This window comes from Parasteatoda tepidariorum, chromosome 7 (assembly GCF_982258835.1).
Source record: "Parasteatoda tepidariorum strain Cologne lab strain chromosome 7, Ptep-v5.0, whole genome shotgun sequence".
Taxonomy (NCBI): domain Eukaryota; kingdom Metazoa; phylum Arthropoda; class Arachnida; order Araneae; family Theridiidae; genus Parasteatoda; species Parasteatoda tepidariorum.
This window is the reverse complement of record NC_141761.1, coordinates 74,079,130-74,094,778: the sequence shown is the minus strand read 5'-3', so window position 1 is coordinate 74,094,778 and position 15,649 is coordinate 74,079,130. Positions and strand designations below refer to the sequence as shown.

Here is a 15,649-nt window from a genome sequence, read left to right as displayed (position 1 = left end):
TTTTAACAATGCGACGCATGAAATATAAAGCTTTGTTATATTTTGAAGAGCATGTTACTCCACGTGATGAAAATGACCTTTGCAAATAGTGAAAAGAATGAAGGAAAGATATAACATGAAATAAATAGTTTGCAGTAAAGTGATTGAAACAAAATTATAAATTATTTAATACTTGAGTAGTAGATAGTTTATCAATGGATGATGTAGAAATGCTTTTTATATGAAAAAAACGAGACAGAATTAGAGTTATGAAAAATACAGAAATTTTTAAATATTTGTCGCCTTATATGATATAATTTGTGCTCATTTCAGTTTTTTAATATGTTAACATAATTGAGAGTATATAAGTTAGCCTTACCCATTATATAATAAATATAACATTCTTATAATAAATACCTTCCAAAGTTTCATATACATAAGCAATACTCTGTTAGAAGACTTGGAATTGCACCATAATATTGTTCAAATTTGCTCCAGCATTAATATGGTTTTAAGCTGAACCCTATTATACTTCTTAAACTTGATTACACGATACTATTCATTAATAATAACGATAGGATCATTTTCCGCTCTTTGCACTAGATGACTGTAAAGTCATCTATTTCAAGAAAGAAAGTCTCAATGATAAGTTAGTAACTTTTTTATAATGACCGAAAAATAGTTCAGAGGTTATGCTACCACGAGTTAACTATCCTATTATTATTATTTCATAATAATAATAGGATCATTTACCACTCTTTCAGAGTCATCTATTGCAAACTAAAAGAAAATGTGCATCAATGATAAGTTAGAATTTTTTTTATAATGACCAAGAAATTGTTTGGCGGCTAAGTTACCACGAGTTAACTGTCCTATCATAATTGTTTCATAATAATGCTACGATTATTTTCCACTTTTTCAGAGCCATATATTGAAAATTAAAAGAAAATGTGCATCAATGATAAGTTAGGAACTTTCACACAATTTTTAGAAAATAGTTCAATGGTTAAGCTACCACGAGTTATCTATCCTATCATTATAATCTCGTACAGTTTAAAATGTTTCGATATAATCTTCGATTTTCGGTTATTACGGTGGAAAAACATGTTTATAAATAAAGATGAAACAATTCAGTGGTTTGATTCTGAAGTAACTTTCCTGAATCCAAATGAAAAGAGACAAGACCAAATTAAGTCGAAACACGTTTGACTTAACACAAAGAAACAGGAAAGAAACAAGCTAAATATATCCTTACCACGTCTTTCATGAAAGAAGAATTTCACCCATCGCAAAAATAGAGCTCAAATCTGTTTTCTTTATTTGTTTTTTTTTCAACATACGTACCAGACCAAGATTTACCACCAATACCACTACCCCGGTAAAGAGGGCAATTTAGTCTCGAAACCAAATATCTCTTTTCAGAATTACACCCACGCTTGGCACTCTTTTGAGAATAAAGCAAAGCTAAGTTAATGTGAGTCCCATTAATTCTAATTTCACTACATTATCTTATCTCAACGTGAAATCTTAAATTCACTTCTTTTGCTCGTAAATAGGATAACTATAGCATGAAGTTTAATTTTTCAAATTTTAGTACTTCTATAATCGAACTATTTTGCGAATTACATGTTAGTTAAAAGTAACTTGTGTTACTAATTGTAGCAATTTAATACACCGCAGTTCTCATTCGACAAAAGCTTTTCTCTTCTTTTCTTTCTGGGAATAAAAGATGATAATATATTCGATAATTTTTTACCTCCAGGAAAGAGAAGTAGAGAGGTCATTGAGCTGGTTGAAATTATACATTATAAATTATTTAATAAAGTTTACAGAGACTTGAAAATTAAATATAAATATCCTTTCTACACAAATAAAAACATACATCTTAAATAACAAATTTTAGTTTCTGCAGATAAAAAGCGACATTGAAAACAGTAATATTCGCAAACTTGTTATCGATTATAAACATTTACAGACGAAATAAAAATACGCCAACATTGGAGTTTCCGTAAGCGAAAGTAATTAGCGTATGGTGTAAAGGCGAGTGATTTTGGTGTAAACATTTTGCATTTTCGGTGTTGAGAACTCTTTAAATTGTATATGAAAGCTCCATTTGGTGTTCACTTGAAAAACAATCATCCTTCAAACAAAATCATCTAATCATTAAGTATCAAATTCAGAGAGATATTCACAGTTTTCATACCGTAGATAATGTATTTGAAGAATTTGATTTCCCCTCGAGTTTATAAGTTAGAGAGAAAGAGATACTGATGATAATACTTATTGGGGAGAGGATTTGATGAAATGATATTTTAATTTTTAAATTATGTGAAATATGTTATACCTACTTTGTCATGACAAATGCGTGCAGTTTTGGTTGCAATTTTTTTTAAATATTTAAATTAAAATAACTATCTGTATTCAAATATTTAAGTTTGTATTAAAACGTACTAAATATATATACCATTTGGAAAACAAGCAGAAAATAGACTAATTGAATGATTTATGAGAGGGTTTTTTTCATATAAGGTTTGCAAATTTACTAAATAATCTGAATAAATATAATTATTTGAACCTCCATCGACCTAATTAATATGTTTTTCAACAAAAAATTGAATAATTAAAATCTTAAATTCAGTTTTAAAAAGTTTAGGAACAGGAATTCTTCAGTTAAATTCTTTGAAATTTTAACTATAACTTAAATTAATACACAATAAAGAAAATTAAAATTTATTTTACTGTTGTTCACAAAGTATATCTTTGAAGCAATTCATGCTATAGAATCATATTAATATCATTACTTCCTTCAACACGAATTTTTTTTAATATTTTAACTCATACTTAATAATAGTTTTTATTGTAATTTTGGTATGAATTCACAATAATGTTATATTTAAACTCATACTTAATAATAGTTTTTATTGTAATTTTGGTATGAATTCCCAATAATGTATATTCATTTAAAATTTCAGATGGTGTGTTCCATTCAGTAGAAATTTTAGACACTGCGGGATCTCTCAATTTTCCTGCTATGCGAGAGCTTTGTATTAAATCTGGTAGAGGATTCATCTTGGTGTTTTCAGTGGATGATGTTCAGTCATTTCATGAAGCCATGGAAATATGGGAAATCATTGTGAAACTTAGAGGTAATTAATAAGATTTAATACTGCCTGAATATTTTATTCAAGTTCATTAAGGTGTTACTAATTTAATATTAAAGTTATTATTTATTGACTGGACAAGTTACTGGTTATAGAAGCAGCTGTGTTAGAGGCAGCTGCAATGGTGAAAATATGATGATCTTAAGAGTTTGTCAAGCGAGTTGCTCCATAAAAGCAATTTCACTTTTTGAGTATTTCTCCATATTTTGGGAAACATATAAAATTACAGAAAATTGCTTTGCAAACAATTATGAAACATATTTTCCCAAAGATAATTCAGTGCAAAAATTATTTTTAGTGATTATTTATTATTTCCATTATTTTACTTAAAATAGATGAGAATAGATTAGAGTTATTTAATTTTAAATATAAGTATTTTTAATATTAATTTTAAATGATGAAATTAAAAATTTGAACAGAATTTGTAGATTTGGATTTTAGGAATGGAAAATTTGAAAACACGACCTTTTTGGTAAGTATACATGAGGTTGGGTTAAATTAATTAAACTTTCAAATACGCAGTCTATTAAACAATCTTACAAGTTTTGGTTGTTGCGTCGAACTGTAATATCGTTCAATTTTGCTGCAATCTTCATATGACTCGAAAAAGAACCATATATTGTACTTTTGAAACTCAATTGCGTGACACTATGCTATACTAAAATTTCACAAAAATGTGATTCAGTTTATCACCTAAATGTGGTCATAACAAATTCGCACTCATATTACAAAAGCTTAGAGGTAACTAATAAGATTTAATAGTGCCTGAATATTTTATTCAAGTTAATTAAGGTGTTACTAATTTAAGATCAAAAGTTATTATTTATTGACTGGATAAGTTACAGTTTATAGATTAATGTGTTAAGGTGTTCAAAGATTGCGAGTTCAATAATGGGGACAAAACTAAACAACTGACGTTTAATACACAGCAACTAGTTCGTAATGTCTGATGGAGTTGAAAATATTATATTTGGCGTATTTTGAAGCGAAGGGTACTTGCTCAGCCACTGCCCACATCATCTGACCAGGACAGGAACTCCGTGCTATTCCTGCAACGGTATGGTAATACCGTTGCAGGAATAGCACGGAGCCGTAAAAATGGCTAATGGTAAATGGAGCAGGATTACCATACGCAGCCGTAAAAATGGCTGCGTATGGTAATTGAAAAACAGGTCACAGAAGAACTGGCTTAGTCGCTTGACCCTGTAAGGGTAAAGTGTAGAGTGTTATGTAAGAGCAATAGATATTAAGTATATATATGTAGAAATAGATATGTATAAACAATATTAAGTATTAATTATTATTGAGTATTAATTTCTATTATAAAAGTGTATAATAGAGAATGAAAAGAACAAATTTATGAATGCAACATATGTATGTTGATCCCATATAATAAAGTAATGATGATCGATATATAATAAGGTAGTTACAAACAATTTATAAAAAGTGATTCCAATATTGCTATATTTAAGATTGTGTACAGTTATTTCTTTTACCTTTTTTGAGTGTTTTTAGACTCTTTGTAAAGTTTGAAGTCAAAGGAAATCACAAATTTGGGGATGGATATTAATACTTAAATGAAAAAGAAAATTCAACAAAATATGATGATTAATGATTGAGGCCATTCTTAAAAATGTTGAGTAAAAATCAATAAAATCAGTTTACTATCAATGAAAATGAAAGGATTCATTAAAACTGATCCTTTTTAATTTATTTAAAGTATGAGTTATTTAACAAATTTATTTATTTAATTAATAAATTTATTTAAAATATGTGTTTCTGTTTGGAAAAGTTAACAGCTTCAATTTCTCATATTTGTTATAAGAAATTAATTTAAATATTCACGAAACGATAGTTTTAAAACGAATGTCTTTGTGATACTTATATTTTATGATACTTATATTTCATGATAACTCATAATTTATTAAACTTATATTTTATGATGCTATTGTTTTATTAAAAAATTATTTTTAAATACATAAGTTGACTTCATTTGATTCAGGTTATCACTGGAATGAGTAGTAAAATGCATAGTTCATTAATTAGACTTTTCACTTTCACAAAATATTCCTATTGCAAATAAATATCAATAGATCAAATGTAAATGCTTATTAACCGGAATAGCAAAATTAATTTTGTATGCGGTTTGGGAATTTAAAACATGTTTTAGAAATATGCCAAAACTTACCATCTCCCTTATCTCAAGATATCATTATTTCCTTGTGATAAAATTTAATTATTTAAGAAATGATACTTGATTTTATATCAATGTAACCAGTTTTCACTTGTTTGTTAAAATTCAAATGCCAAAATACTGTAGGCTTTTATACTAATCTTATCATAATTTTCAGTTAAAAAATATTGTACAGGAAATTTTCGAAAGTGTTTTTAAAAAAGATTCCACAATATGATTATAATTATATAATGACACATAATATTTAGTTTTGTTCAGTTCCTACCTCGCTTTAAATTATTATTTTCTTCATTAAACAAAGAACTGTTTTCGAGAAAAAAGCAAATGTTTCAAAACTTCAATTTCAGAAGAACCCGAAAATATATACTGCTTCTCAAAACTTTTCCGGAAGTATTTACATTTTTTAGCTTTCTTTCCTCTGAAGTGTTTTTAATTTTGTTTTTTTTGAATATTGATTTTCTAAACTAATCGATTGATAAAACAGTCTGGTATGCGTTGTTGGCACGATACTTTCTTTTTTGACTGGAAAATATTACCATTAAGAGTATTAAACAAAATTAAAAAAATCTGTGTCGCATAAATTGAAAAAAATAATTTCCTCATAAGCTAATTTAAGTTAACTAAGATGTCATTTTCTTTTCCTAATTTTTTAATTAGGGTTATTTTTTATACTAACTATTAATTAGTAAAAATTAAAACTCTCTTATTGGAATTTCTCTTCTTTTTTTTGTGTCAAGGAACTGAAAATCTTAAAGCATTTGTATATTTATAACGGCAGTACACAATTTTAATATTAAGGTTAAAATATTGAAAGATATTTTTAAAAAAATAATGACTAAAACTTCACTCATATTTCTAATTTTTCAGACCTGACAAAATATTGTTGATTGTCTTGAATGTTGGCAGGTATTAAATGGGTATTGAATGACGACTAATACAGTTGAAAACTCCGCCATTTTGTTTGAAAGTTTACACAATTTTAAAGGATATTTTAGACGATTTTTTTTTTATTTTTAAGTTTTATTGAAAAAAAACCAACAAAAGGAGGAACTACATCGTATACTTAATAAAATACAGGGATTGGAAAAAATAATGGAAACACTTTGATACTAACACTTTTTTTTTTCAATTTTCACTTTTTTAAAAAATTACTTAGATAATCTTTTTACAAATTTAGAAATGTTTAGGTTATGCAATATCTCGTACTAATCAAAGAAGTTTAAAGCTTTCAGAGGTTTGAGGGACAGACAATAAATTACAAACGGAAAATAATGTTTTTGAACACTCTATGTAAAGAAATGTAATAATAAATTTGTAACTTGGAACAATTATTTTGGTTATTAGATGTAATAATAGCACAAAATTTCGTAAGCAAAGTTTAAGTATTTATGGAGATATGGATATTTTTATAAAAAACTACTTTATATAAAACTAATTAACTAGGATAAAATTCTGGTTGTCTAACCGTATTTGGTAAAACAGTTAATAAACTGCTTTTCTCTAGTTAACTGTTTGATTACCATCTTATTTATAGTAATTTGATGTTTTTTTCTGAATATGGTAAAATAATAATTAAATAAATTGTTATTTAACCATTTTTTTGAGAAATTTCTAAAAGTGTACTAAAAATCAATCAATTTTAATTTTTTGAGAGCTTACCTTAAATATACTTAGTAATTAGTGAGCTGGTATTTTAAGTTATGTAATCAGGCATGAAAACATACCTTCCCCGAATAAACTCACATTTTTTGGGTGGATTTGAAATGTTGACCCTCAAAATACGAGGGTATCTCCAAAATATGGCCCCAATAGTTAGGGCAAGAGAGTGCTTTAAATTTGGGTACCTTCATGTTAATCTAATAACTTTTTGCGTAACTCGCTATATTTCCGAATAAAAAAAAATTGTCCACAGTTATATATAATATCACGACTACGATAATATCACTACAAAATATTTTAAAATGATTTACTATTTTGATTTGCGTGATGTTTTTAATATCCCATTGGTTTGGGACATACTTTCGATATGATTTTTACATGAACGTATATGAAAGTTACACATTTTGCTAGAAAGTTTCTATATGATTATTATATTATCTTTGTCCACGGAAGATCCCATTTTGATAAACTTCTCAACTCCCATTGACAACAGCTCTTGAGTTCGATAGCTATTAGGACAACTCTGATTTTGGAATCAGGATCGTACTTACGATTTTTTACTCGGTATAGGGCAACTGCAAATCAGTTTTACTCACTAAGGTCTCTATGAAAAAAAGCCCCTGACTTCTGAGTTTAATTTTGAAATGCAAAAATTTCTCGGCGAATACGGTTTTTCCTAGCCTGCGATGTGATTAAACTGTTTTATCGTCTAATCACTTCGTTTAACCAGTAAACTATTTGAGATAAAGGATTAAAACTATGTGACAGCATTACCAGATTTAAATCTTTATATTCTTCATAAATATGCAAAAATGAAATGACACTCGACATGTTTCAAGCGCATCAAAAATAGACTCCCATTTCAAGACTTCACAGAATTGAATGTGATAAGGAAAAAATGATTTTAAAAAAATTTTAAGTTGCTAATGAAAAATGGAAAATAATGGTAAGAAACAAAAACTAGAAAAACCACCGAAATTGAGAAACAAACAAGATGAAAAACAGAACGAGAAAAAACACAGTGGCTGAGAGGCAAATCAGGTTAAAATGAATTTCCAGGCGCAATGAATGGTTGGGGGGAAACTAATGTCTATAACAAAGGAGTCAGCATTCAAATGAATAAAATAAGATTCCAGGGTATCTAGATGAACCGACCTGACTGTAGTGAATAATTCCAGCATCCTACAGCACTTCAAACCATTTGTCACTAAGATGACGAAAATTTACAGTTAAGCTCACTAAGATGACGACGCTAAAATTAATAGAAACGTGTAATTTTGAAGTAAAAAATACAATATCTTGAAAAAATAAGCAAATTTCCTTGCGTTTAATCTATACTAGAAGTTTTATTATTCTATAGTAAATCTGCAAAACGTGCACTTTTCTTCTCTTCCCTCTTATCAACTTTATTTCCCTCTTATCGACATTATTTTTTTACATATTAATCTCCAATACAGTTAACTTAAAATATACTTACTGGCAGTTTTTACTTATTAGTAATCTAATTATATTATAATCTAATAGTTACATTAACATGCATTAACGCTTTTATCGTAATTAAATTATTCCTTAAAAAAATTAACAACTTAATAAAAATGTCGCTATTAGCTGAGAAGGAAACAAGGAAAAAAAAGCGAAAATTAATTCTTAAAGCTTGAACTGTAAAACTGATACTAAAATATGTGCTTTTTTTTAGTTTAAGTAAAAAAAACACGGAATACTTTTTTATTTGAAGAAATAATTCTGGAATTTACGCTCGGTAGGTGCTTTTTGTAAATACTTCCAAAATGCACACATTACTTTTTAATTAAATGTAAATTAAAAATCCTTATACTTTGACAAAGAAATCTCCAGAACTTTTTTAACAATAAAAAAACAAACGACGAAAGAAAGCTTTTAGCGTATGTGCTTGTTAATCTAGAAAAAATACAGTTAAAAAGTAAAAAGAGAAAGGAAAATGATAACGGGTCTAATTTTAAGTCTTGATACTTGACAGAAACATTTGTAATAAACTTCAATATTTTAAAAATATTTTGCTATAGTCAGTAGATTATTTAATTTTTTTACAGTTTGATTGTGGTTTAACATTTGTTAATAATTTGCAAAAACTGTAAAAATTTCGGATCGAATTACGATAAAAAGTGCTGGTACTGATATCCATTTTTAAAGAAGCATGTTACTGAACAGAAAATTTGATATTCCGTAATTTTTACGGTAATAATTACCGTAAAATCACTTACTTACTCTAATTAAATAAACATTACTGTAATAATTACGGTAATTTACCGTAACACTATAATTTTTACGGTAAAATGGATTTTAAAGATGATGCACCCTAAGTGCGATGCTTTATTCTGGTCTATCGACCTGAAATTTTTTACAGCTTAAAGTATTAGTAGTAGCTTCAAACTACTTTAATTGAGTTAAGGTACATAATCTGCTTTGCATTTATATAGTGTTGATTGAAGAGGTGATTTTTTTCAACTTAAAGTGGTTTTACATGGAGCAAAAATCACTATTTGTGTGAATTTTTCCATCAACAATCTGTGCGAATCAACAGAAACGGAAATCTCCAGTTCAAAAGATCTTACTGTCCTTCTAAGTAAAGAAATCCCTTCGCCACATATCTAGAGCACTGTCGGTGACTATGGTTACGATATTTAACTATTTAAAGTAGTATGTAGGACAATAAATTGGAATACATTTTCACATGGGTAAGAAAGAGAAAGATTAAACATTCTTCTGTCTTGTGTGTTTTCTTGTAGGGGCAAATTGCCTCAGACTATTTTAGTGGGGGAGTTTTTTGATTAGAGAGACAGTACGTTCATTAATAAGGTCTTGACTGTTGCGCCTAAGTACTAAGGGGTATGAGTTCTTGGGTTTATATCTGAACATGTGTTTAGTGTCGTAAGTTCAGCTTTAATTTCTATGCCTTACCCTATAAGAATTTCTGATGACCTATTGTACACACCTGTAGCAAAATTAACGTTTATTTATCTTTTTAAAGTTGGACAAGGAGTAGTGTTTTAATAATTTCCCCTTTTTCTTCTGTAAAGTACAAGTACGTAAATGCAAATTTTTATCAGTATTTGTTTGAATTAAAACGTCTTAAATAACCAAAAAATAAAATAATCTCCGATATCAATTTATTACCTATCGGGTAATTAAATGCTTTCATTTAGTCCTGGTAATTTATATTTTAGTCAAAGAATTTTCTTGATTTAATGTACTATTTCCAATTACCATTCTTATAAATATTCTTTATTCTGATTAAGAAATGATAAATAAAAATCAAAAAAGGAAGAACTATGCCAGGAGCAGAAACTTTCTCTTTTAAGCGCTGATTGAAATGCTCTTAAAATATTCTTGCGAAATTGAATGAAATATCGATCAGATTTTTCCCCACGCATGATACATTAGTGAATGCCGCATTTCCTAACATTTACAATATTTATTGGTCTTTTTAATTGGAATCAAATTCTTTCAATAAGTAGGGTTTGAAGCATTTTAATAATGGTGATTGCATCAGTCCTGTTTGCTTTGTAAGATTCCCAAAATTTACTTCATATTTCTGCATTCTAATGAGATTTTGCTTTACTAAATTGGTGGAACTTTTATAACTGCCTTAACTTCTTCCTGTATATCAATTATAATTATTAATTTTTACATATGTGGGTTGTATATTATATTCAAGAATTCTGGGTGAGACCAAAGACTGAGAAGAAGTTGTTTGTAGCTTTTTTACTCAAAATCAATTTCACATTTCGCACTCTCAGACATAAAACTCTCACTTTTGACTCTTCAGCAATCTTAGAGCTGAATTTCGTTAATTTTGAGAATTATTTCGTCGCGAAATCACGGGATTTTCGACAAAACGCGAACTCTCAAATATAAGACGAACATGTTTCCCCGACACGGAACTAACCCCGTTTAACGGAACTAAAATGAAGACTAAACGATCGAAAATGAAGTTACGAAATAAGCCGATCGGAATGTATGGTTGTCAAGGAGTTGGCCTCGTACTGAAAAGATCAAGGGTTCGAATCCCCCCTTGGATAGGGGTGAAAGTTATCGCCTTGTTCTGTCTTATTGTTGCCACCTGTATGGTGACCACGATAAAGTAACCATTTGGAACGTTAGATACATAAGGCACTGAGAGGTTGTTATTTGTAGGGGGTAATTTTTTTAATTTTGTGCACATCCATTTCTGGGCTAAACCAAGGTTACTAACAAATCAAACACGCATGAGTAATGCAGTAAAAACACGCTATAAAAGATCCCTCCATTTATTTTAGCTGCCATTGAAGTTCATCTGCAGAACAAGATAATTCTGAAAGGTGATCAAGCTGATCACCAAAGGCAGCTAGTATAACATAATACAAACCTAATATAAAATGTTAATAAATGAAATGCTTAGTACACAAAGTACAAACAAGCAAAATTACGTTGTTGGCCTTCCAATGAGAAGAACCAGGTTCGAATCCCGGCGATGGCAGCTCGATCCGAATTCCGCATCCGGCTTGCACCGATCACAGTGCTGACGTAAAATATCCTCAGTGGTAGACGGATCATGGGTCCCCTTGCAGTCAGGCTAACCGTGAGAGATTTACCTCTCATCGTAAATGCGGGTTAGTTCCATCAAAAAGTCCTCCACGAAGGCAAATTTCTCCCAATACTTAATCCAGGAGTTCCTTTGTCTTCTGAATTGGGTTAAAAATGACAAGGCAGTGGAGTTGAACGTTAGTAGTCGTAAACTCAAAAAATTGGGTCTGCCATTGAAAGACGTTTATAAGATAAAACTAAAAAATAAGACAATCAGTGCAAAGGGTATATGATTCTATAGAAATTGTCAAGTGGCAAGCTAAAAGAAAAAAATTCATTATAAAAGTATTTTTAAAGAAAATTATTTAATGATTTTTTAACAAATGAAACAGCACTGATTTTTTTACATACAGTTTACAAATAGTTTTGATATAAAATGCACTTCTAAAATTGTTGAAATGCTTTTATTAAATAATCCGATAAAAGGTTAATGTATATTACACTATTGGGTTGTGGCATTAAAAAGACAGCTTAATTATGCACTAAGCGTTTTACGAAAATTGTTAAGCTGATTAAAGCATTAGCTTAAATCTTTTAAGACTTGCGTAATACTGACATAACAATACTGCTAAATTATGTGATTAAAACTGATTTAACGTCAATTTATATTGGAGATTTTGAAAATGGAAGAGTTAAAATCTGTACTTATTATTATGAAGGACTAAAAGCAATATTTGTATAACAGTTGTGAAAGTGGTTAAAAATTTCTAAGTTGAGATAACCATAGTTAAAAATTCTCAAAATATATAATTTTTATTTTTTTAATGTTATTTTGTTTCAGAGAATTAAACAAATCTTTACAATAATACTACTTACAGCTTTCGAAACATAAAAAATTAGGATTTGATTATTCCAAAATTATTTGTTTATAATGATATTATATTAATTATTTAAATTCCTTTTATATTAATATTTATATTAATGCTTACATTAATAATTATTTATTTAAAGTAAAGTTTTAAAATTTTTTATTGAGAAATATTTACAAGATATTATAAGTTCATATTTCAAAATTAATTTGAAACAAAATATCATTTAAAGAGAAATAAAGTATTGCATTAAATTCTTTTTTTTTGTCACTTATTTTTATTCTTACTATAACTTTGAAATGTTTATTGCAAAGGCCTATGAATTACACTAAAATTCTATGAGGACTGGTTAAGATTTACCTCTAAGAATATCCATTAAGGGAAACCTTCATGAGGCACTTAATTAACAGAAACCTCTTCAGTGAAACATAATTTATTTTACTAAGATGTCAAGAATAAATTTGAGTTTAACTAATATCTATTACTAATAAATAATTCCATTCAACTCTTGATATCTATTAACGTGCCGGCAGGTGGTCGAGTGGTACCGCTCAAAGCGTGGGTGTTTCTCCCTGTATGTTGCCGTCTGCTGTGTGATGTGCTAAAGCTGTCTGACCCAGAACAGCCATATGTGGCAGTGTTTTGTGGGTAATGCTGCACGTCATTGGGACTTAGATCCATAGGTGTCCACAGGGTAACGTTAGATGAACAACAGTGCTTGTATCTTCTGTGGCAAAGAACGAGAAATTCAGTACCAGCCGTTAGAAATTTTTTTTTAACACTCTTCAATACCTTTTTTGTTTACTGAAAGGCGTTTAAGATTAATTTAAATCCAAAAGAATGTGCAGTTGGATTTTAATTTTTAAAAAAGAGAAAATAATTATTTTTTAGCAATAGGTGCATGTAGAAAAAAGTGAAAAGAAAATGTAGAGAACTGTCTTCAGTGATATTCGAAAATCACGTTTACTGGGTACATAACGGAATTTTTCAGCCGATAAACAAGTTGATCTGTGCTCATGTGTTTAGAGTATTTTTCTGAATAATAATGAATGGTTTAAAACAAATAATAAATATTTATTAAAAAAAACTAAAATTTTCTTGAGTTTTTGCCATTGCCCACTCCTCTTTCAGTCACATGATCTTGAAATAATGAATGAAGCAGCATGATGTGATAATTTAAGGGAAAAAGGTAATAGAAGGGAAGCAAAGATTCTATTCTTTCAATAGCATGGAATTTTACGCTTTTTGTTGCACTGGCAACCCTTCTGTACATACCTTCAACAAGGATTTAAATTTCAAGAATGTCTATTTCAGAAGTAGATTTTTGACGTGGTTTCCTTGCCGGAAGTGTCACACAAACTCCGTACAGTGATAGCTTGGGTAGCCAGGATTGTACAATGTTAGATCCGAACAAGCCAGGAAAGACAATACACCCATTTCTTGATCTTACCACTTAAAATCTGAAACCCGACACGAAGCTTTGTCTTTCTGGAAACAACAGTAATCTATTCTTTAAAATTGACCATAACTTTTTAAGATACCGATTTTCCAAAGCAGTCTCATGTAGGCAGTCTTTCAATTCACCAGAAACAACAGACAAAGGCTCCATCCACGAGAAGTAGCCTTAAGCATGAAGCTGGATTCGATAAAAATTCGCTACTGTTCGTTCAATTACGGTAGTATACTGTACCTTAAAACTAAAACTATATTGTTTAAATACTTATAAACATGAAGAAAAAAAAACTAATTATTTAAGCATTCATATTGCTTATAAAACTGGTGTTTAGTCCTTTCCTGTAGGTTAGTGTATCTTGAAACTAAAACTTTATAACACAAACATTTATATTCATCAACTTAGCAAGAACAGCATGCAATATAAAAAACTAAATTATTTAAGCAATCATATCTTTCATAAAACTGGTGTTTGGTGCTTTGCTATAAGTTAGTGTATATAGAAACTAAAACTTTACTGCCTAAGCATTTATATTTATCAATATAGTTGAAAAATATAAAAAAACTATACTGTTTAAACATTCATATCTTTCATTTGGTCCTTCACTGTGGGTTACCGTATCTTAAAGCTAAAACTGTATTGCTTAAAATTATATATTTATCAATTTCGTAGAAAAACAGGCAAAAAAACTATATTGTTCAAGCACTAATATTTTTCATAAAACTGGTGTTTGGTCCCTTACTGTAAGTTAGAGTATCCTTTATCGCTTAAATATTTATATTTTTTAATTTACCAGCATGCAAAAAAAGATACTTTAAAGGTATTCATATCTTTCATAAAACTGATGTTCGATTCTTTACTGTAGCTTAGTATATTTCGAAATCAAAACTTTATTGTTTAAACCTTTATGTTCCTCAATTTACCAGAAACGTTACGCAAAGGTCCCACAACACATCGCAATAAACAGCTCCAAACATTTAGCCGAATTCACTACAAACTCTTTGATGTCTGTCCATTGCCGTTGGGTGCCATATCTTAAAATCAAAACTTTATTGCTTAGGCATTTTTATCTTTCATTGGAAAATAAAATTACACATTAAAGCTGAAATAAATATGTAGATTTAAAAATAGTTTTTTTGTCATTTAACAGAGTAAATTTTAATGCTTTTTTCACTCATTTAAAAATACAGTTTTTACAAATTAAAAGCTAGAAATTCCAGAGAGAGTGAGGAGCTATTTTCAATTTCCTTTGTATAATGGCATTCATCCTTAAAATTAAATAACTTGATAAGAGTATTAAACAAAACCCTTTCAGCCCGTAGATGTGACCTCGATTCGAAAATTCTTTTTATTAACGCGAAAGGAACTCAACCATAATATGACATCGACAAATGCCATCAGAAGGCATTTAACGGATTTGCTGCTTTTAAATTACGCACTTACCAAAGTCCGAATCTTTTCGTTCTTTTATTACGAACTTCTTTTTTGATGCTCTTCCTTCGATTCACATGATTTTTTTTCTTCGTATTAGTAAACGTGGGAATATCTATGTAAGTATGGGATAAAGTAGATAGCACTATTGCCTACAGAAAATGGCAAAAGTCCAGAAACAGTGGCTTTTAGCCAAAATTACTTTGAAAAGACAATTTGGCGACAGCGAAAAAAATTTTAAAAATATTATTCATTCATGCTGTGCTAGTTCGTAATATTATAAACTATATAGTTAATAATTTAAAGGCAATTTAATTATAATTTTTTTTATATTTAATTATTATTATTTAATTTAATTTGT

The 15,649-nt window shown here is 28.9% G+C and overlaps 1 protein-coding gene across 1 annotated transcript in view; it reads left to right on the top strand.

The window, feature by feature from the left end:
* Positions 1-15,649, top strand: part of LOC107455620 (ras-related protein Rap-1b-like) — a 95,350-nt gene that overhangs the window by 64,386 nt on the left and 15,315 nt on the right. Inside the window, exon 4 of the mRNA XM_016073247.4 lies at positions 2,952-3,125. Coding sequence (XP_015928733.1) covers positions 2,952-3,125 — 174 coding nt within the window. The remainder of the gene's footprint in view (positions 1-2,951; positions 3,126-15,649) is intronic.